The 23,580-nt window shown below is 40.8% G+C and overlaps 1 protein-coding gene across 2 annotated transcripts in view; it reads right to left on the bottom strand.

Annotated features, from left to right (window-relative positions):
* The window catches only part of KDM7A (lysine demethylase 7A), a 96,521-nt gene that overhangs the window by 7,256 nt on the left and 65,685 nt on the right, over positions 1–23,580 (bottom strand). For both annotated transcript variants that reach the window (XR_005583216.1, XM_039483027.1), the window contains exons 11-19: positions 22,929–23,018; positions 21,513–21,722; positions 19,167–19,291; positions 18,310–18,470; positions 15,886–15,983; positions 5,409–5,557; positions 5,052–5,257; positions 1,058–1,143; positions 176–452 (exon numbers count right to left, since the gene is read on the bottom strand). Coding sequence is in view for 1 of the 2 variants with exons in the window: in XM_039483027.1 (XP_039338961.1) it covers positions 176–452; positions 1,058–1,143; positions 5,052–5,257; positions 5,409–5,557; positions 15,886–15,983; positions 18,310–18,470; positions 19,167–19,291; positions 21,513–21,722; positions 22,929–23,018 (1,402 nt within the window). In the remaining variant the exon portion in view is untranslated. The remainder of the gene's footprint in view (positions 1–175; positions 453–1,057; positions 1,144–5,051; positions 5,258–5,408; positions 5,558–15,885; positions 15,984–18,309; positions 18,471–19,166; positions 19,292–21,512; positions 21,723–22,928; positions 23,019–23,580) is intronic.

Below are 23,580 nucleotides of genomic sequence, written 5' to 3'. Positions count from 1 at the left end.
CTACCCCATGCCAAAATCTGACTACAAGGTGATGCTTATGTAGGATTTTTTCTCAAACTCTATGTCTGCACTTTTTGCTGCTTCTGTTTCAGACAAGTTTCTTAAGTTCCTAGATAATAAAAAATAGGAAACCAGGTTTTTTGGGGGGAAAGAGCACAGAAAAAAAAAATGTTACCTTTTGTGGCCTGGTTGCTGATAGGGGGTGGATTTGATGCTGGCCTCTTGGTTGGGTGAAGGGGTATAGACAAGGACGTCTCACCATATGGCCTATCAGGGCTGAGGCTGCCGTCACTCAACCGACACTCCCCTTGGATCAGGGTCGAGTCCCGTGTGCACTTGCCATGTTGGAAACTCAAGCCATTGCTGTGTGTAAAATTTCTATTCTCCTGAACCTTATGACTAGCTTCTGATGCACTCTCCTTCTTAATATATTTCTGAGCTTTACTTGTATCCTGGAGCAGAATGGGGGAGGGGAAGAGGGGGAGGAAATCAATCACACATGAGGACTTATAATTTCTGAATGCAAACACCTTTTAATTCTTCTCATTGTACTACTGGACAAATTAAATATTTCTGAATGAAGACACAGTCCTAACAAGAACAAAGCTGGTCTGTTTTAGCATCCTGTCCTTTTCTCTACAGTATCTGACCGTTCAAAAACTCAAGTTATAATAACATGATATTTCTGTGTAACTTTTTCACATGCAGTTACTAAAGTCACTAAAATAGTGGTAAACTGTTTTAACTGTTGCTAATACAGATACAGGGAATAAGGAACACAAAAATATATAACCCATTTTTTTTCCACTTTCATTATTTTACGGGGACCAAAGTGTGAACACAACGTCCTTGATTTCACAGATGGTTCCTAACTAAAATGAATATCACAATCAGCTCAGATAAAACATGATACAGATAGTCACCAATTACCAGCTCCAAAGTTATTTAGTTACCAGATGGGCAGTAGGGTGACACCGTCATCAAGTTTACTGGGTTTGTTTTTTGTTGACAGATGCATACTCCCTGTTCTATAACAAGGGTTAAAATGTTGTCTTACCTGAGGGGTAACCCTGGAAGCTGCATTTAGCTGTCTTGCCCATATTGAAGTCCCCACGCCTCTTTCCTCTTCTCTCGTGTGCTTACCTAAAAAGAAATTTAGCAAGTTGAAACTCTGAAATTAATTGTGACTGAAAAACTTAAAACCTACAATTGAGATGAAATAGAAAGTAGTGCAAAAGAGATTTCTTAGACAAACTATTATCTCAGAATTCAAGGGTCTGTTACCACAGATGTCACACATCAGAAATGGCAGATTTCTCACTTCCCCATCATACCCATTTGGCACATCAAATTGCTCAAATTTCTGCTGAGCCTCCATATGAAAGTCTGATAAACACAGCCATGTAGATCTGAAAGTACTGATGTTGAAAACAGCTGCCCTCATTGCCATAGTACTGTCTAAGTACCATCAAAATATGCCTGGTGGATGCTTCCTTAATATCGGTTTCTTGACTTTTCTGCATCCTTGTAAGACAGTCCACAAAAGGTGCAAGCCTTCCGCAACTCACATTGACCACTTTGTTTATTTATTTATTTACTAAAGTGCTGGTATACTTTGGCTGAATAGTCTCAGCTGGAGTACTGTGCCCAATTCTGGGTGCCACACGTCAGGAAAAATGGGGACAAACTGGAGAGAGTCCACAGGAGAGCAACAAAAATGATGAAAAGTTTAGAAAAAAATTGACCTATGAAGAAAAGAATAAAAACACCCTGTTTTTAACCTAAGAAAAGATGACTACGGGGGACCTAGTAACCTTCAAACATGTTAAGGGCTGTTATAAAAAAGGACAGTGATCAATTGTTCTTGTCCTACCTTCAGTGGACAAGAAGTAGTAACAGGGTTAATCTGCAGCAAGGGAGATTTAGGTTAAATATTAGGAAAAACTTTTTAACTATAAAAGAGCAGTTAAGCTCTGGAATAGGCTTCCAAGGGAGGTTGTGGAATCCCCATCACTGCAGGTTTTTAAAAACAGGTCGGACAAACCCCTCTCAGAGATGGTGGCCTACTTTAATTTGCCCTGTCGCAGCACAGGGGGCTGGACTTGACTTCTCAAGATCCCTTCCAGCCCTATATTTCTATGATTCTATGACTGTTCAGGACACAATGTTACAATCTAAATGCCCATATGAAGGAAAATGAAAGCTGACAACAATGCTGATTTGTAAACCTCATGCCCAAGAGCATCGCAGGACAGCAATTCAGTCAGGTTTCAATAGGGGATAAAACTTGGCTGAGAAAAGCAAGGTGGGCTGGGAGCAGAATAGAAGAACTTAACCTACATCAGGCTGGAGAATCACAGCCTTCTTGGTCAGTACAGTTTTTTTAAGGTAATTGAAGCCTTTTTCACTTAGCTGTTGTATGCAACTTTGGTTAAATGGAAGATGCGTAGAAAAGGAGGAGACTGCTGGGTCAATTTCTGAGAGGACTAAAAACCTTAACTTTAACAAAAATAGGCTACCTAAGAAACTAACTAACAAGTAAAGCACTGTTTAAGAGGTCTGGGATTATCTTCTCCAGAGCTGTTGGTCTGTCATCTCTGGCAGGTGGAAGGAGCAGAGGTAATTGGAGTACTATGCCTCCTTTTACAGACACGCCCTAGAATGCTCATGAACAGGTAAGAGCCAAGCAAAGAGGGGTGCGTGAGAGCTCAAATGGGCAATGCTAGTTACGGTCCACCTTCTGAGCTGCACATGGCTGCTGCATCCCAAATGTGGGACTATGCAGAGGCCATTCAAAGAAGAATCAGTGATCTGACTCTGAATTGGTGAATCATCATGGTAACAAGTCTTTGGCAGAGACTTCATTCCACTTGGTCTAATTCGTGTGTCACAGCCAGGCAGTGCTGATCATTCTGTTCCCTTTCATGTGAAGAGTTTTCAAGAACAAATGTCTCTTTTCCCATGACAGACGGTGGACTGCTTTTTAGAAATTCAAATGCCTTTTGTCTTTCTTCCTTGGGAAATGATGTATGTTATTACAGTGGTGGTGTCTGTCATTCCCAGAATATGTTTAAGACATTTCTTCCTAAAACTCTTACAGACCTAGTCAAAATGGCCTGAACTCTAGTCAGTTTTTTGACATCTCCTGAAAGTATAACCCCTGAACCATTTTACTAATGTAGGCTCCCAGAATTCTGTCTATTGTAAGTAGTGTTTGGTTCTTCCCGAGTGATAAGCTAGTTCCAAAATACCATCTACTTTTTCCCCAGACTATAAAAGGGAAAACGGACAGCATAAAGGTCTGTAGCAGCTCTATGTTATCTTGTCCAGATTAGAATCAATGCAAGATCCAAGCATCCCAAGGAATCTCACCAGGTGACAATTGTGACTTCTGGTTTCTGCTGAAACAGTCTAAGTATAGCCGTAATCTTTGGTTGCTTTACCTACACAATAAATGATCTCTCTTTGTAACTATCTGGACACCTAGGTGAGTCATGATCTTGCTGGCTGCAGGTGTTTTTTCTGGTTTATCAGGAAGTCATACTTGAAAGAATTGAATTGTAGTGTTATTGTACTGTCTGTCTTTGTCTTCTAAGCTCTACAACAATTTAAGAAAGAATGGTTTGGATTCTCTTCTCTCAACGAGCTGCTATTGGACCACTAAGACATCTGTGAAGATTATGGGACAGGTCAATAATCTTAACCATAAGAATTTGTGATGGAAATACAAATTGTTATGAAAAAAAAATGGAGGAATTTCACGTGGAGGTTTGAAATAGGCATGTGTTTCTTTTAGGTCTATTGATTTTGAGAGAATTTGCTGACATTAGAGAGACTACAAAAAGTCTCCCTGTGAAATTTAAATTTGCTTGATACCTTGGTCCAGTATCAGCACTGATCCCTCCCCACCTAACCATTTGCACTGATGAGCCAGAAAAAGTATTGAGCAACAAAGAGTCCTGTGGCAGCTTATAGACTAACAGATGTATTGGAGCATGAGCTGTCGTGGGTGAATACTCACTTTGTCAGATGCAGTATTGAGAAATCTCCAGTTCCTAGCTCAGCTGAATTGCATGTCTCTATTATTGCTTACATCCTACATTTATTGTTTGGGGTTTTGTTTTTTGTTTTTGTTTTTAAACTTCTGATGCTATTCTGTATCTTTGGGATCCTCTTCGATTCTATAATATATCCCTTTCTATATTATGTCTAGGACTCATTTCTCCAGCATAGTTCATTTCTATAGATAAAACTTTTGGTGTCACCCGATGAGCTACACCCTTGCAGAGGCCACATCTAGTCACACTGTGCTTGTATGTAGGGAGATAAGTTTGGATAGAGTATTTTTCGCTAAATATATCTTCTATTCCAACTCTGCTGGACTTTCTCCTTTTCCAAACTATTTTTGAAGGTATCTGAATATTGTGGACTACAAAATGATTTCCCCATTCCTGTAACAGACTGTGATTTTTCCTTTTTCATTTCACCAAAGGTAAAAAAGTTTCCTTTATCAGCTGCATCAGCTATAGCCTTTTCTAAGGTTTACCAAACTGATCTCCCTATGAGAATAAGGATGCAGCCATTAACTGTCTAGCCTTTACATCTGCATTCCAGGAACAAATCCATATGTGCTTTTTAGAGAGACAGTATTAGAAGCCATCAAGCAGACTGAGAGTCTAAGGTTTATCTAGTGAGGCATATACCATGAAAGCAACAGTTAGGGAGATCTTATGAACTATTGCTTTCAGCTTTTTCCCCTGGAGGGAATTACAGCTTTCAGTTCGTCCATCCATACCATTGCAACTCCTGTAAAGCCAAAGGTGCTGAAGAAACTTTTGGGTTGACAGCTAAGGCCCTCATAAAAGTTAGGCTCCTAAATAGATTTGGCCTGGTTTACACACACTTTTATCTCACTGAGTTCTGTAAAGTATGCCAGACTTATTTAGGAACTTCACTATGGATCTAGGAACCTAATTTTAGGAACTTATTTTTGAAAAATCTTAGTCCTAGTGTAACATAGTGTGGCAATGATAGTTAACTTAAGTACCTACCACATTCTGTTTTATGACTCTGGGATGGCTGCCTGTCCTTATGCTTACTTCTGGGGTAACTTCTGTGTTCCTGATGAGAGGTTCTTTTATCTGTGCAGTCTGTGCTTTGTATATGACCTGGTAAACATGTGGTATAGTGCAATCCTGCCATAGAAAGCATGCCCTGAATAGCTTCTTCTTCTGTACTTGTCGAGGTAGGACATTCCCTAGAAAAACAGATCAGACAGTACATAAGGGAATTTTAATTTCACTGAAGGAAATAATTTTTATATTCATATTAAACAAAGGCTTACAAATATGTTTGTCTGGAAGTTCTTATCAATTTATAAACCAGCCCTCCCACATCATTTATCTCACCCTTTACTTGGAGTTTCATTTTTAGATGGCTTCTGGGTAGTTTGACAGAGGTCCCTTATCATCTTAGATTCCTCCTTGAAATTTGATGTTACCTCCTGTTTCTCTTCATCACCTGAGCTTTCCGACTCCTCCGTAGAGGAATTATTTAGCTAGAACAAGAGCAAATGATACATAAGATGAAGATAATCAATTCTAAAGCTATAATTGCTATTCTAATCGAGACTTAAAAGGTTCTCCATCTTCCAGTTAATTCGTTTTTCAGAAATAGCTAATAGTGCAAAGAATGCCATAACACCGAACACCCATACAGGTCTAATATATCCGATTTTATCAAATTTGCTCAAAAAGGTTGAAAGTGTGTGTCACGGAGTGTGGGGAAGTCAGGCCCCTGCACCCCTCTTCCTGAGATTCACCGTGACTCTCAGCCAGCCAGTAAAACAGAAGGTTTATTAGATGACAGGAACACAGTCCCAAGCGGAGCGTGTAGGTACAACCATAACTCCTCAATCAAGTCCTTCTGGGGTGTTCAGGGAGCTTAGACCCCAGCTTGGAGTTCCCTGCGTTGCACCACCCAGCCCAAGACTCAAAACAAAAACTCCTCCAGCAGCTCTCTTCCCCCTCCCCCCAGCTCCTCCTCTTCTTTGTTCAGTCTCCCAAGCAGAAGATGTCACTTCTCCCAACCCTGCTCCTGGCTCAGGTTACAGCTCAGGTAGCTTTCTTCAAGGGAAGTCCCCCATCCCCAATGTAACTCTCCTGCAACATTCCCAGGTCAAATCCGCCTTGCTTCCTGTTCCGTCACAGTGCGTTTCAGAGATTTACAGCTAACACCTCCAAAATCCCAACTTGTCTTACAAAAACTCTACACTTTAACTTCAAAAATTAAAATTTGAAAATAGGCAATTAAAGAATCCATCTAGTTTGCATGTCAGATGATCCATCATTCACTATTCATCTCAGCTGGCTTACAGTGCCCACCCAATCTTAATTGTGCCCCTTTGTTTGGTTCTGTAATGGAAATATACTCTGGATGCATGCTGTTGAATTTATATATTGCTTATTAGAGTATAGAACAAAAGATTACTAAAGCAATATAAAGCTCAGATTTCTGTATGTTAAGTACCCTAACAAACTGATATGTTGATGAAGTGGAAGAATACCTTTATCAACAGAACAGAAATCAAGGCTGTGAAAAATCTAGGATTGGGTTGTCTTTTTTAAACAAAAACTCAGTGGAGGTTACTGCAGGGAGGGAATTTTTAATTTTTTTTTACATTCTTAAGTCTTTACATGAACACTTTTTGGTACTATAAAACTTTAGGCTCTAATTTCAAATCTGTGAAAAGGCAAATAAGGAGATTTTTTGATGCCACCATCATTCTCAAAACATGACTGGGATTGTAATTTAGGTCTCTGTTCCATGCCTTTCAGCAGCCTTTTATTATTATTTAATATATGGATTACTGTAGTGCCTCAGAACCCCAGTCATGGACTAAGATCCCATTGTTCTAGGCACTGTATAAACAAAGAACAAATATACAGTCCTTTCAATATCAGCTTCATTTACCGGAGAAGTCGGTTAATCTTTGCCTCCCAAAAAGTGACAGATCAGCGATTATGCTATAACAACTGAAAGGCCAACAACTAACTTCACCAAGAGGAAGTTACTTGCCTTATGCAGTAACGATGGTTCTTCAAGATGCATCTCTCTCTGAGTGCTCCACTGTAGGTGTGCTTGTGTCCCTGTGCTGCTGATCAGAGAACTTAGAGCGTGTGTGGGCTGAATGGACACTGCTGTTCTCTCCTTGTGCCCTTCCCCCCCACCACCCGCACGAGGCTAATCAGTGCGTGCTGGCAAACCCCACTCAGTTCCTTGCCTACCACAGAGTCCTTAACAAGAACTCCAAAATAGAGAGAAGGAGGAGGGCAGGTTGCGGAACACACATAGGGATACAGATCTTGAAGAACTATTGTTACTCCACAAAACGAGTAACTTCCTCTTCTTCAAATAGTATCCCTATGGGTGATCCACTGTAAGTGACTTCCGAGCAGTATCCCCAACGGAGGGCTGGGAGTCAAGTCTGTTACAGATGACAATACTGTGAGCTGAAAATGGCGGATGGAGGTACTATGTTACGAACCTGATAGCATTGTTAGAGACTCTCCAAATGAGTCTCAAACTGTATCAGAGCCAATATCGCTGTGCCCTTAGACCTCTCTGCAATAGAAAAAAGAAAAGCTTAGGATAATTCCTAAAAACCTTCATCCTATCCAGGTAATAGGCCAGGGTACTCCTAACATCTAGTGTACGTAGTACAGACTCCCTGTTATGGTGAGGTGGAGTAAAATGTCGGGAGGTGAATCAGTTGGTTTATGTGAAAAGGGGAGGTCACCTTGGAGATGAATTTCATGTGTGATCGGAGAGTGACCTTGTCCTGAAATAATAATATATGCAGGGGGGTTGCCACCAATGCTGCTATTTCCCCTATTTTTGCCGAGGTGATCTGCCACCAGGAAGGCGGTCTTCATCAACAGGTATGCGAGTGAAGAAGCAGCCATGGGTTCAAAGAGAGGTCTAGTCAGGCTTTTTAGTACCACATTTAGGTCCCATGTTGGGATGGGATGTCTGGGTTGGGGGAAAAGGTTTACTGTACCACTGAGGAATCATTTTGCAGTTGGGTGTGAGAGCACTGACTACCCCTCTACTTGTCGATGGACGGCTGCTATAGCCAGTACGTGAATTCTGAATGAATTGAGGCATAGCCCTGATTTTTTGAGAGTCAGTATATAGTCTAGGCCATTGGGAGAGTAGCAGACATTGGGGAAATTTGTCCGGACTAAACCTGGACCACTTTTACAGGCAAGTATGACGTGTAGTGGATTTTCTACTGTGTAGTAACACTTCCTGTACCTCCTCAGAACAATATCTTTCTATGCACTGGAACCATGAAGGAGCCAGGCCTTGAGCTGGAGTATCCAAAAGTTGGGATAGAGAGAGTGCATCCTTCGTTCTGTGATAGGAGATATGGTTTGGGGTGGAGAGAGATCGGTGGGCACATCAACACTCGAGACAGGTAAAGGTAGCTACTCTGTCTCAGCCAGATGAGAACAGTCAATGTGATGTTCTCTCTCTCTCTCTCTTTTTATCTTTAATAGGACTTTCGATAGTAGGGGGGACGGGGAAAGGCATAGAGAAGGTCCCTGTCCCTGGAAGAAGAAGAGCATCCCCCCAAGGAGTGTCACCCTATCCCTACCCTGGAGCAGTAGCATGGACATTTCTTGGTATGTAAGTGGTAAACAGGTCTGTGGTTGTTGTCCCCCACCACCTGAATAGGTCATGAAGTACTGCTGGTTTTAATTCCTGTTCGGGGTTGCATGGGAACCTGAGACTGAGACTGGCCACTATCAAGTTTTGTATTCCTGGAAAGCAGGCTGCTGAGAAAGTGACATTGTAGGAAATGCACCAGAGTTCCATAACTTCCATAACAAAGGGAGGGCAATCTGGTCCCTCCCTCTCGATTTATGTAGCACATACATGCTATGTTGTCTATTAGGATTCTTGTGTGTATTCCCTTGATTTGTGGAGGAAATGGGTGCAGGCACTGTTGACTACCCTGAGTTCTAGGAGGCAGATGTGAAGACATCTCCTGGATTTTTTCCTCAGGCCAGAGAGTATTTGACCTTGATGGGTAATGACAGAGGTTTGTGTAATCTCTCTGTTTGTTCTGTAGACCGAGCTGAACCACATTTGGAGGCATCGCATGTGAAGTCTGGCATGGGATACCACAGATGAGCCTGCCGCCATATGCCCCAGAAGCTGGAGGTAGTGTCTAGCTGATATCTGAGGGCTGTTTTATATTGTCTCTATGAGTGTAGTCAAGGTGTGGAACCTGTGCTGAGGCAGGAGCACCTTCACCTGTAATGAGTTGAGGTCGGCCCCTATGAACTCCAGGCGCTCTACAGGGGCGAAGGTTGACTTTTGGACGTTGATCTGTAGACCCAGTTCCATGAACAAGTCTATTGCGGTTTGAGTAACCTGGCAGGCCTCACTGAAGGAGCAGGCTCTGAGGAGACAATCATTTAAGCAGGGGTAGATCATGATCTCCTGGGAGCATAGGAGAGCCATCGCTACAGAGAGTACCTAAGGGAATACTCTCAGAGCCAATGAGAGGCCAAAGGGGAGTACTCTGTATGGGTAATGGTCCTGGCCCAGGGAAAACCTGAGTAACTGTCTGTAGGAAGGTAGGATCAATATGTGGAAATAGGCATCCTGTAGGTCAAGGGCCGAAAACCAATCTCCATATTCTATCTCTGGAACAATTGCTGTTAGTGTGACCATCCTGAATTTTTGAGCTGACAAATTTGTTCAGAGCTCTGAAGTCCAGTATGGGTCTCCAACATCCCTTCTTCTTGGGTATCAGGAAATAATGAGAGCAAAAACCTTTGCCTCACGGATGTTGGGGTACTAGTTCTATGGCTCCTAGGAGGATGAGGTGAAGATCTATTTCTTGTCGTAATACACACTCGTGAGAAGAGTCCCTGAAGAGTGATGGGGAAGGGTGTTGGCAGAGGGGAGGGGTTTGAAATGGAGGGAGTACCCATTGTGGATGGATTTCCAGGACCCAAATCCATCTGATATTATACATTCCCAGTTGTGGAAGGAGGCAAGGCAGTAACCAAATGGGAGCAATGGGTTGGTCAGCTGCAGTTGGTGTTGGGGGGCGTGGGAGGAACGATTTGTTGATGCCTCAACCAACATGTCAAAATTGATGTTTTGAGGAAAATGGTTGTGATAAAGAAAGCTGCGGGCTTGATTTATGTTTAGAAAACCAGGATTTTTTTTCCTCTGAGGCTCATAGAAACAATGGGCTGGATAATGCGAAGTGCGGGATTTATGTTGAGGTTGTGAACTAAACTTTCTTTTTTGTCCAGGAGCATAAATCCCTAATAAGCAGAGAGTGGCCCTGGAGCCTTTCAGCGTATGGAGGGAAACATCAGTCTTCTCGAACAATTTGTGCCTTTGAAGGAAAGGTCTTCTACACTAGTCTGCACATCCTTAAGGAAGCCAAATAGATGCAACCAGGATGCTTGCCGCATAACCGCTGCAGAGGAGACACACCAAGCTGCTGTGTCAGCTGCACCAAACACTGACTGGAGCACTGTTTTGGCCACTAGTTGCTACTCATTGACAATGGCCTGGAACTGATCATGGTATGACTCTGGGAGCTGATCAATGTTTGCTGTTAAAGCTTAATAGTTTGCAATTCTAAATTGCAATGTGGCAGAGGAATAGGCCTTTCCCCCGAAGAGGTCAAGGTGTTTCCAATCTCTATCATAAGAGGTGGATCTCACTTTGTATTGGTGACTCTGGGAGTTTACAGCATCCACACCGATTGAACTCGGGGAGGATGAGAACAAACAACTCTGTATCCCTAGCCGGGATGTAGTTTGTTTTTTTTTGTATTGGCCCATTTACATGACTGATGCCAGGCGTTTGCCAAATAGTCTTGGCTGGATCCAGAAGGGCCTTACTGATTGGGAGGACTATTCTGGAGGAGGAGCAGGAGTGCAAGATATCCAGGAGCTTATAATGGGTATCTTACCTCCTCTAGAGGTATCTGCAACGTGTCTGCTACCCTTTTAGCCAAATCCTGAAATAGCCTGAAATCATCAGCTAAGGATGGTGGAGGGGTGATCCCTGCCTCATCTAGGGAGGAATAGATGTTGGTCCTCGACATGATCTCCTCCTTGAATCTGCCCTCCAGTTCTTCTATGATCTCCTCTGGACGTTCGGCGGTTCTGAATGTCATGGTCGACGGGGAGAGTCTCAAGGGCTCATGGTGAATTACACGCTGGATGCCTGGGAGATGTGAAGTCTATATGCTGCCCATGGATGCCAGTAGGGCCGCTAGGGCAGTGTGATAGTGCCTGATGGTGTCCATGGCTGGCAGTATCATAGTGGCCAAGGAGCAGGAAGAGGATAATACTGGGGAGTCCCAGGTTGATATCGGGCACCATAAGGAGAGTGTAAGGAGTGGTCAGAGACAACCTCCACCAGCTCAGTATCTGAGTCACCACTAGAGAGTAGAGATATGTGACACGATGTCGGTGAAGATTCCCATGTCCGGAGAAGACTCTGTATCGGAGCTCCAGCACTCATCAAGGGAGACTCTAGTATATCAGATACCGTGAGTCCTCGAGTGCCAGAACTCTTGTGGTGCTGACCGAACTGGTGCCAATGGCAGTTGTTGGTGAGTTAGTCTGGAGAGAATAGGGGATTTTGGCCATGTCGAGTGCTCTGAGGCTGGGTAAGTGCCGATGGTGCTGCTCATACTGGCAGCATCTTCTTAGTGGTGGGTGGTCTCTGTCTTTGTCCTTATCTACCGGTACCATTGGCTCAGTGCCTATGCCCATCAGGCATGTAGATGCATCAACAGTATCTGTCGCTTCTGACCCTCGTGAGCTATGGGTACTGTGTTTGGACTGTCTCAGTGCCAACGATATTGAGCATAACACCAATTTTTTTGGCTGGCTCGGGGCTTTCTTTTTACAAGTCTTACGTGAGGGGTCTGCGGCTGGTTTTTTTTACCCATAGTCCCTAAATATCCAGGGCTATGGGGAAGATTTGTGCCATCTGGGTGACTCCTGGCATGGGTCCAACTGAGGCCAAAGAGCTGCCTCCATCAGGATAAATTTGTGTCTCAGCTCCTTGTCCTTCCGAGACCTGGGCTTGACTTGTTGACAGAGAACACACTTTTGAGAAATGTGTTCTTCCCTGAAGCAGTGGATACAGTGAGAATGTTTAGCTGCTAGAGGGGTGGCTTCTTTACACAAGAGGCACTTATTGAAGCCAAGTGAGCCGGGCATACCCCACACTGGAGGAAAAAGGGCCCTAGACAAAGGGGAACTAAAAGTCTTCTTTTGGGGGAAGGAGGGAGGAGAGAAAATAAAGAAAATCTATAACTAAGAGAAAAAGGGGATTAACTAGCTATTGAAATGCTGATAGAAAGAGAGAAAATGATCCTTAAACGGACTGCTAATCGCTCCGTCTCTAGCCAGCGATGGTTGAGAAGAAACTGAAGGGGCTCTCCTGTGCGCGCTGGTTAGCCTTTTGGGGGGGCATGAGGAGGTGATGGTGCATGTGCAGGCCGAACGGACACTGCTATCAAAGTTTTCTGATCAACAACGCAGGGACACAAGCATACATACAGTGGAGCACCCACTTCTTCGAAGAAGAAAGCTGTTACATTCTTTGATGGCACCTGAAATACTTCACCCTGGATATAGCCCCCCCTATAAACACAGATTTAAACTAGGTCTGTCAAGCGATTAAAAAAATTAATCGCGATTAATCACACTGTTAAACAATAGAATACCATTTATTTAAATATTTTGGGATGTTTTTCTACATTTTCAAATATATTGATTTCAATTACAACACACAATACAAAGTGTACAGCATTCATTTTATATTTATTTATTTTTAATACAAGTATTTGCACTATAAATAGTATTTTTCAATTCACCTAATACAAGTACTGTAGTGCAATCTCTTTATCATGAAAGTTGAACTTACAAATGTAGAATTATGTACCAAAAAACTGCATTTAAAAATAAAACAATGTAAAATTTTAGAGCCTGCAAGTCCACTCAGACTTAATTCATGTTCAGCCAATCACTCAAACAAGTTTGTTTACATTTGCAGGAGGAGATAATGCTGCCCACTTCTTGTTTACAACGTCACCTGAAAGTGAGAACAGGCGTTCTCCTGAAACTGATGTAGCCAGCATCGCAAGATATTTATGTGCCAAATGTGCTAAAGATTCATATGTCCCTTCCTGCTTCAACCACCATTCCAGGGGACATGCGCCCATGCTGCTCACGGGTTCTGCTTGATAACAATCCAAAGCAGTGCGGATCGATGCATGTTCATTTTCATTATCTGAGTCAGATGCCACCAGCAGAAGGTTGATTTTTTTTTTGGTGGTTTGAGTTCTGTTGTTTCTGCATCAGAGTGTTGCTCTTTAAGACTTCTGAAAGCATGCTCCACATCTTGTCCCTCTCAGATTTTGGAAGGCACTTCAGATTCTTAAACCTTGGGTCGAGTGTTGTAGCTATCTTTAGAAATCTCACATTGGTACCGTCTGTGTGTTTGTCAAATCTTCAGTGAAAGTGTTCTTAAAATGAACATGTGTTGGGTCATTATCTGAGACTGCTATAACATGAAATATATGGCAGAATGCAGATAAAACAGAGCAAGGGACATACAATTCTCCCCCAAGGAGTTCAGTCATGAATTTAATTAATGCATTATTTTTTTAAATAAGTGTAATCAGCATGGAAGTACGTCCTCTGAAATGGTGGCCAAAGCATGAAGGGGCATACGAATGTTTAGCATATCTGGCATGCAAATATCTTGCAATGCCAGCTACAGAAGTGCCATGCAAATGTCTGTCGGGGTGGCTCTATGTATTTTGCTGCCCCAAGCACAGCAGTCAGGCAGCCTTCAGTGGCACACCTGCGGGAGGTCTGCTGGTAATGCGGATTCGGTGGCATGCCTGCAGGAGGTCCGCCAGTCCCGTGCATTCGGTGTACTCACCGCTGAAACCGCGGGACCGGCGGGTCTCCCACAGGCATGCCGCCGAAGGCAGCCTTACTGCCGCCCTCCTGGCAACCGGCAAGCCACCCCCCACGGCTTCTCGCCCCAGGCATGTGCTTGGTATGCTGGTGCCTGGAGCCGCCCCTGATGTCTGTTGTCACTTTCTGGTGACACCATAAATAAGAAGAGGGCAGCATTATCTCCCATAAATGTAACCAAATTTGTTTGTCTTAGCTGTTGGCTGAACAAGAAGTAGGACTGAGTGGACTTGTAGGCTCTGAAGTTTTATACTATTTTGTTTTTGAGTGCAGTTATGTAATCCAAAAAAAAAAAAAAACTACATTTGTAAGTTGCGCTTTCATGACAAAGATTGCACTACAGTATTTGTATGAAGTGAATTGAAAAATACTATTTCTTTTATCATTTTTACAGTGCAAATATTTGTAATAAAAATATACACTTATTTCAATTACCACACAGAATACAATATATATGAAAATGAAGAAAAACACCCAAAATATTTAATAAATTTCAATTGGTATTCTATTGTTTAACAGTGCGATTAAAACTGTAATTACTCGTGATTAATTTTTTTTAGTTAATCGTGTGAGTTAACTGCGATTAAATCGACAGCTCTAATTTAAACATGCCAAACACACTATTATATGTTATAAATGAAGAGAAAAGAAAAAATACAGGTGCTAAAAGAATCATCATCAACATCAATGCAAAAATAATTCAATAATGGCTACATATAGCCAAGGGAAAACTGCATTGCTATGTAATGCTACTGATCTTACAGCTCAAAAAATATATATATAACTTGAGCTGAATTGCTGCAGATGCCATCCATGAATGCAGACAGAAGCATGACAAGGTCTCTACCCCCTACTCAGACAATGAAAGTAAGATAAAGATGACAGAACTTCTGAAGGTCATAGGTATTCAGTACACAACTTAACCCTCAGTGAAAAAGTATTAACACTTAACAGTCCAAAAGCACATTACTGAAATTCAAAAATTCTTCTGTAATTCTAAATCAGTTTCATGCTTGGCTGACTACAAAAGGAGGACTGAGGCTGCAGCTTCCCAGTGACTCCTGGCAGAACTTTCACAATGACTGCCTTGCTATATTTGCATCTACCATTTACATATGTTTCAACTTGTGCTGAGCACAAGCAAGACTTATTAAAACAGCATGTGTATTACAGAAGAGAGTCTCTACAGAGGAGCACTATGCTTTCAAAAGCAGTTGAGGGCATGAGAGTAGGTACTTTCCCAACCTGTTTTTAAAGAAGCGTATAGTCAAAACTCATATCCCCATTCTTGAGCTTTGGCTTTATCATCAAAGAAATCAAAGCAGCTAAACTCAAGCCTTTTCTGCAGGCTTAGCTTGTTCTGCACTTCCTTCCTCAGGACTGCTCAGAACATATTCCAGATCCTCCCTACAGTCACCTCCATCTTCTTTTGACCAGGATGGGATAACAAGCCACCTGCCCCAAATCACACAACACTTTCCCTGCAAGATCAATATCTGGAATGGGATGTGAATGAGCTCACGGCACTAGAGCTCATGACATATACACTTTGGTTTCCCTATTATCCTACACAAACGCCTTTGTGGTCCAACTCTCAAAGATCCTTCTTCAAGAAATCGTGACAGTGCCAATGACACTCCAGTATTGGAGTCTGAGAGAGATTTAGGTACATGAGCAAATTTGGGATAGTTTTTAGTTTTAGATATTGGCCCAATTTGTACATGAATGGATTTTTAAAACTGTTTTGTACATATACCCAGAGATGTAAATACATGAATATAAATAAATAAATACTATTTTGATTTTCATTTGACCAACTCCTGTTTCCTTCTCTAGCATTTACCTGGGTAGTGCAATCAGGCTCAGATTCTTCTGAATCAGAAATATCAGAGTACTCTGAGGATCCATTCCTGAGTTCTGATTTCACACTTTCAAAGAACACTGGAAATAAAGGACAAAATTAGTTCTTAAATCTATCATTTCACATTCGCCTTCAAAAACAATAATCACATGTATTTAGTTTGCAACATCTGGTTTCAAAAGCCCCCGCAAATGTCCAAAAAACAAACAAACAATCTATAAGATCTTATGTTATGCTATTTAGTGAAGCCACTTTCCTTTTAAGAGAGATCTCTCTCTCTAGATGCCTTTACCCCAAATTACTGATGTGTAGTCTCAATCTTAACTACATCTTGACAGTTTTTGTCTTGGAATTTCCTTGTTGTTTCTAATTAAAAGTTTCATACACGAAAACTAAACAAGAATCTCAAGGAGACTATTGCCATGTGATTTTTTAGTGATTTGCAGATATGAACACACAGTTTAGGTTAGTCAAGACCAAAGAGGATTTCAGTCCTTATCAAGCTAGGTGAATGGGCAACAAATATGGCAAATGAATTTAAATGTTGATAATAGTGAAGTAATAGACATTTGGGGTGGGGGGGAGAGAACATACACCTTATAAGGTTCTAACTATCAACTCAGGAAAGGGACCTGGGTATCACTATAGACAGCTCAATTCTGCTTTATGTGCAACTACCATGAAAAACAGCAAACAAAGTGTTAGGATAAAGAATGTGATGGAGAACAATATGGAAATTATAATACCATTATATAAAATCTATGGTACAGCCTCAGCCAGAATACTGAACATAGTACTGGTCAGCCCATTTCTAAAAGGATATTGAAGAATTAAAGGTGATTCAGAGAAGGATGGCAAGAACATTTGGGGCGTGGAAAAATTCATATGAAGACTGTTCACCTTAGAAAGGGGATGAAAAGGGGCCATGATAAATATACATAAAATAATGAATGATCTAGAGATGGTAGATCAGGAGCTTCTGCTCTCCCTGTCTCATAACATGAGAATGAGGGGACATTTGATAAAATTTAAAGGTAGCAAATAAAAGGAAATACTTTATCATACAACATGTACTTGGACTATAGAACGCATTGCCACAGGAAACCACTGAGGTCAAGAAGGGATCAGACGTTTGGGTAACAAAAATATCCAGAATTATCATAGTTAATGCTAGAACAAATTTTAGAAGGGATATTAAACCTCATGCGTAAGGGCTTAAGCCAATCGTTAATTATGAGACCTAACGTGGGGGACATATCCTACATCTGCCTATTTTGGGATCTTACATCTTCCTTGGAAGCTTTTGGTGCTAGTGACTGTTGGAGACAGGATACTTGACTACATAGATTTCAGGTCTGATCCAGTATGGCAGTTCCTATAAGCAGCCAGAGCACACCAGCCAGTTTTACCGCTACTTTGTTTTGCCAGAGCAGTGCAAAGCAGATGGAAGGTACATCCAATTTCCTTCTCACTCCTGTCTTTCAAATTCTCCATGCCTGTTGCTTTCTATATTCCCCTGCACACATTGCAAATTACTCCCCTCCCTACCTGTTTTCCACATTCCCTGGCACCGACCTGCCCCAGTTTCCGCCTCCCTGTTGCACCACCTACAACTTTCATGTGCATGCATACATCCACATATACCCTACTTTACCCCTCCCTCCTGCTTTATCCATTGAGTAAAACTGGTGCAATGGATAGCTTTTGAAAACAAATTGAAGATTTTTTTTTACTTTTTATAACTGAAAATTTGTCTATCAGCAGAAACTGGTGCATAAATCTTCTTCAGAGAAACTCACAAAGAACTGCCCTCTTTCAAAATTGACACCATCACCCCCTGTGAAAATGAAGCCAATCTGCACCCATGGAAGATGAATAATGTCAAAAAATTACTATAAGCCTATGCACAACTGCAGCCTATGCACAAAATCTCGGTGAGTTTTAACTATAAGGGAAGTTCAAAAAGTCTATAATTCAATTAAGTCTGACACTGGGTGCTAAATTTCTTAAAGGACCCATTTTCAAATTAATTTTTGCTCAAATTATTTACCAGATTTACTTGAAAATTCTCAGAAAATTTATTCTTTACTCAGAATAAGTGCTGTAATTTTAGGAAGGATAACCCTGTATTTTTCCATAAGTAACAAAGAGGTTGAATTCCTGCTTTAAGTGAAAAGCTCAACTCAAATCTTAAAGGCTGGAGGCACCAGTTTCTGGTTCATAATTATCTACATATTTACATATCACACACTTAACCAAATGTACCTAAAGCAAGAACCATTTGGTGAAAAGCCATATTCCAGTTGGTTGGTACAAAGTTCCACAGACAAGGTTCACAGTACAAGTGGACTTTGTTCTGGTCATAAAGGATGCTGAATTGTTCAGTTCCAGCAAAAACAAGCTTACTGTTCAGTGGTTTCTGGGCATCTGCAGTCCCTTGTCCTTCCAACCCTGAGCTCTGGTCTTCCAGCTTAATAGTCTTTGTCTTTTTTGACCTCGTCCTGTCATCCTCATCCTCACTATCTGCCGTGTAAAGACTTCGATCTGTAAATGGTCGTCGCTCATCTCTATCTCACAAGAAATTAAAATATTACAAGCATTATTTACTGAACTGTATATTATTTACAGAGTCCTACATAAAATAGTCATTCACATTCTTTATTATTTGCAATATTCTCTTAGAGGCAAGATTCTCATTCTCACACTGCCCTTTTCTTCTCCTTTTACCAAACTTTTCCCCACTGCATTCCCTCTGCAGTAACAGCCACATGTTCTACATTTTACTTCCTTTTTTGTGTATCATAATTGTGTCAGCATGTTTTGGGAAGATTTATTAGTACATTCACATTCCTCCTGGAACCTGGACTCTGAACATATTAAATTTGGCCCTATGGTATTTCTGATGAGAATTTTTTTGTTTGGAGAGTATTTACTTTACCCTTCTAACAAATCTGTGGATTTAAAAATATTTACAATTTGAAGTTTAATCAAATAACTGAATGTAATACAACATAAATGCACATGCAAGACACCTCCTTTTTCTTTCCCTCCCACCATCCTAGTACCTCTTTGCTTCCCTAGCATCACAGAAATCACAGAGGTGCTAGTGGACCCTTCTCCACTCTGCTTTCATCATGAAGCCTTATTGTAAGTGTGAGGGAAGACACAAGCTACCAGAAGTAGAAGGGAAGAACTCTGTCAAAAAATGAGTGTGCCAATCCAAAATGACTGGGAACAAGTGATCCATAAGCAACTTTTTATACCTAATAATTCTTCCATTTGAAAGCAGAAGGCGTAGATCATTGTCCTTTGTTCTCCATTCAGGTACTGTAGAAGATGGCTGAAAGGGCTTGTTAAATCTTCCACTCAGTTTAGAGTTTGCTATGTCCTAAAGAATCAAAAGCAGGACTGTTTATTATTTCCCCAAATGACAAGAGTTTACACAAATCTCTGTTCTCTGCAATCCACAGCAGCATTTCTCCCCAAAAGATCATAGTGAATATTTCTGATAGCCAGCAGAGGAAAGCTGAAGCTGGCTATCAATGGCTTGGATAGAACAGGTTTGGATATAAGCAATACAAAATTGCTGGATTTCATTCCCTCACCTATGGATTTTTTTCTGCTTATTGTGACCACCCTCCATTGCTATATGCCAACAAACATCCTTCCAGACAAGTATGTTGAAAACTGCTCCCTCTAGAAGTTATCCTTGTTCTCAAATCATAGGAACAGCAACAAGGTGATGCAAATCGAAGGCTAAGTGGGCAACTGGTATGGCAACTACTACCTGGTCCAGACACTCCAAGGGGAGGACAAAAAGGTTTAAAACCCAACAAACTAAACAATTAAACCAAATGATTACATACTATGCTATTTTACTACAAGAGTTTATCAAATAAGATCTTTTATGAAAGCTTGTAATGCACTGAACTGAATAGTCATTATGAGTTAAGTATACAGGTTATGAAGGCAGGTAGGTAGATAGGTAGGGTGTGTGAGTGTGAATGTGTGAGAGGGAGAGAAACTGAAACTAAAACTGTGGTGGCAACTTCAGCAATACCTCCTATCAGGCAGAGGGGGGCTACCTCCACAAACAGATGCACCTGACTTCAAGTACCTAGTCCAGGAAAAAAATAATGAGGAACCATCACAGCAAATGAGAACAGCTTAAAACCAAAAAGAAAACCCGAGTCTTTGGAAACTAAGAAAGAAGGAAATTTTCCACATTTTGAGTATCTATACTGACTAAAGGAAAAACCCTGCAAACTCTTAAAATGGAAGAAGTTTGAACTAAAGAGCATCCAGAACTTGGAGGAATGTCTTTTTGTGGGAGACTGTTCATGAACACTGAATCCCTCCTGTAGCTAGGATCTATGCTGGGAAACTTTTAAGACAATCAGTAACTATTATTAGAAAAAAGATTTTATCGAATATATGAAAGTGTAAAGCCTGAGCTTGCATCTCTGTTTATTTTCTATGTAACTTGCATATGTTTGCTTTCCTTACTATTTCATCTTTGAATCTGTGTTTTTTCTATTAAATAAACTTTATTTTTACCCCAAGCAGCTCTCTAGTGTGCAAATGGTGTGGAGCATGTATATGCCAAAGTAAGCTAATAACTGGGGGGCTGGCTTCATGCCTTGGGTGTGACACACCAAAGGCGAATGGTCTGAGTATCTGGTAACTAAGAACTTGGGGAGGATGTATTTGGGGAGACCTGGAATTGGAAGGTTGGTGTCACTCAGCAAAGAGTAACTAGGCTGGTGAGAACCAGGATGAGACCTTATGCTTGAGGCCATACTGGTGTCAGGGAACTGAACCAGCCCAAAGGCCCCCAAAGTTACATGACAGAGAATGACAGAACCCTTTACTGGTCTGGGTGGACCCCAAAACATCACACCCACTAGCTAGCTTCTGCCAGTGGAAAAATCCCACAATGCTCAGTAACTTGCCCATAAATTGAACTTTCTTCCTAACTCCAAGAATGGCTTATCCTCTGAAACAGGAGTGTTTACATCCCTTTTAGTTTTTCATCTAATGTATTTTCTATGTCCTCAATATCCATATGAATGGAGAAATATTTTTGAATCCTTCTAGGCTCTTTTTCAATTACATCTTGTGGCAATAATTACAGGTTAATTATTTTTGTATATAAAAATTAAATTTAACTTGTTGCCTTTCAGTGTAATGGAATGTCTCTTGATCTTGTATTATGAGAAAACAGCAAATAAGAGTACCCAATTCACTTTTCTCTATGACATTCACTGTTTTGCATACTTCTAACATACTATCTCAACCTCTCCTGTCTGATCTAAATATTTCCAATATTTTCACTGTTCTAGTGAAATCACTGTTTAGTGATTATGGCACTTTCATGTTATAATCATTTTTATCCTCTCAGTCTCCTATGTTTTGTTATATCCTTTTTTAGATAGGATGACTAGATCTCTCAAAATAATTTAGGTGAGAGTTACCTAATTTATACAGTGGCATTATAATACATTTTTTATCCAATTTCCTATGCTGTTTTTCACATCTTAATATATGGCTTAAAAACTTTTTATACGTTCTAGTTTTTGTCTTTTATGTCCATGAAATGTAATACTTGCCTCCTCCCATGGGGACATCTCCAGCCTTTTGAGTACCTCCCTTGTGTGGAGCTCCAGGATATCCAAATTAGAAGGAACTTTGGTCGTATGATCTCGCAGTTTCCTCACTTTTCTTCTGGAATGGTGAGGAGAGGTTGCTTCATGTGAGGATCGTGAAACTGGGCACATACCAAGAATTCCCTGAGTTTTAACTGGTTTGCTGTTCTCCTCCTTTAATTGAAAACAAATATTTCAGAGGGGTCTGTCAGGGACAAGTCCAAACATTTAATTAGGGTTTCCCATTCACATAAATGAAAGAAAAATCGTAAAAAGAAACAAAAAAGTGTAGGTCTTTTGGGGAGGTACTGTGTTTTCTGATGGATCTGTACAGCATCCAGCAGGAGACCCCTCTCCTAATTGGGGCCTTTAAGTGCTACCACAATATAATAACCACCACCACCCACCACCACATACAATTGTTAGGGCAGCATGTTTGTAACAGTGGTAAAAATTTCAAATACCACGATTCTTCTGTGTGCCCCGGATTTTTCTGTGTGTCCATGATCCAACCCAACCATCCCTGCAGCGCTCCCCCTTTTAAATAGCATTCCTGTGATTTTATACATCATTTCCTCCTAAATCTGGTGACTTCTACTAAATTTACTTTTTCTGTGATTTTTGATAAAAATTGCCAGGACAACTCTGCTGCCTTAACCACTGTTTACACTAAGGAAGTACAGGGCATATACCCACTACAGTCAGCAGACCACTACTCTCTTCAGTTTCCAGCACTGCTCTCATCACAGGACTATGCTCATTGCAAAGAGACTAGGAATCCTAATCATTGAAGGACTCTTAGTAGTAAAGTGCACAATATGCCCAATACAAAATACAGAGAAGGAAAAATAAAGGAAAAAGAAAAGATGGTGATACACCAGACAAAAAAAAGCAGAAAATGTTCAAAAGAAAAAAGGACAGACAAGGAGAGAAGGAAGGAGACAAAATACTAAGATCTAAGAAAGGGCTCTCAAATGTATAACCCTACAACAGCATAATCTTAAAAAAAACTGTAAATATTTAAAAACTAGAACTCTTAGAAGTTTTCACTTGCTTTTGAAAAGATTTAAGTTTTCTAATTTTAGAATAAAGATTATGCAATTTAAAAATTGCTATGTTTTTGGTTAATCAGAAATACTGGCAGTTAGACAACCTCCAAAAATTTTCCACCTGGCCTTCTACTTTCAAAAATAAATGGCAAGGACAATAAATAAGTGACACTGCAGAAAACAATGACCCTAAAGTTGCAACTACTGTAAAGCTATAAGCTCAAAGTGATCAAGTACCCTTTTTGTAAATATGACAGCTTTCACAATAATTCAAAGATATAAGAGAAACACAGTACCCTGTGTGTAGTTCAGTAATGTCTTCTAGTCTTACCTCTACAGAGCGAATCACTTTAGAGAGTTCTTTAATGAGATGCCCAGGCCTAACATTGTCGGGAATTTCAAAGGCATGTTCTGTTACAAGCTGTATGTGAACAGTGGAAAAAGATAAAATAAGTTATACTAAGATAAAAATCAAGTCTATATAGTAGACAACTATAAAGTAGAGGAAACTATGAAAAGTCTAGATCCAAAGAAAATCTATTCAAATTAAGCCAGAGTACTTACTAGTAATAGTTAGAGTAGATTGACAATATGAATGAATATACATGCAGGGGAATCCAGTCAGAACTCTAGAAAGCATCACTGCATGTTTGGTCTCAAGGATATTTAAGGGATTGCAACATCAACTATCCTTCAGCACTTTCCATTTTCTCAGAATCCTTAGCTAAGAAACTAAAGAAGTGGGGACAGGAAGTCATACTGACAACCTATTTAACTGACTACTTCTACTGGAAACAACTTCTTTTTCTCCTTTGAGTATGGTCAGTATGGAACCCTACTTGGGGAAATTACTAATAGTAACAATGTTAAAAGCTGGTGGGGTCTGAAGAGAATTCAGTTACATTAAGGTCACAACACTAATCTGAATTGGTCCTCAGATCTAAAAGCCACATCAAAAGCAATGCTGAGTAAATGCATGAATT

Source organism: Mauremys reevesii, linkage group 1 (assembly GCF_016161935.1).
Source record: "Mauremys reevesii isolate NIE-2019 linkage group 1, ASM1616193v1, whole genome shotgun sequence".
NCBI lineage: Eukaryota > Metazoa > Chordata > Testudines > Geoemydidae > Mauremys > Mauremys reevesii.
This window is presented reverse-complemented; position numbering and strand designations above follow the sequence as displayed.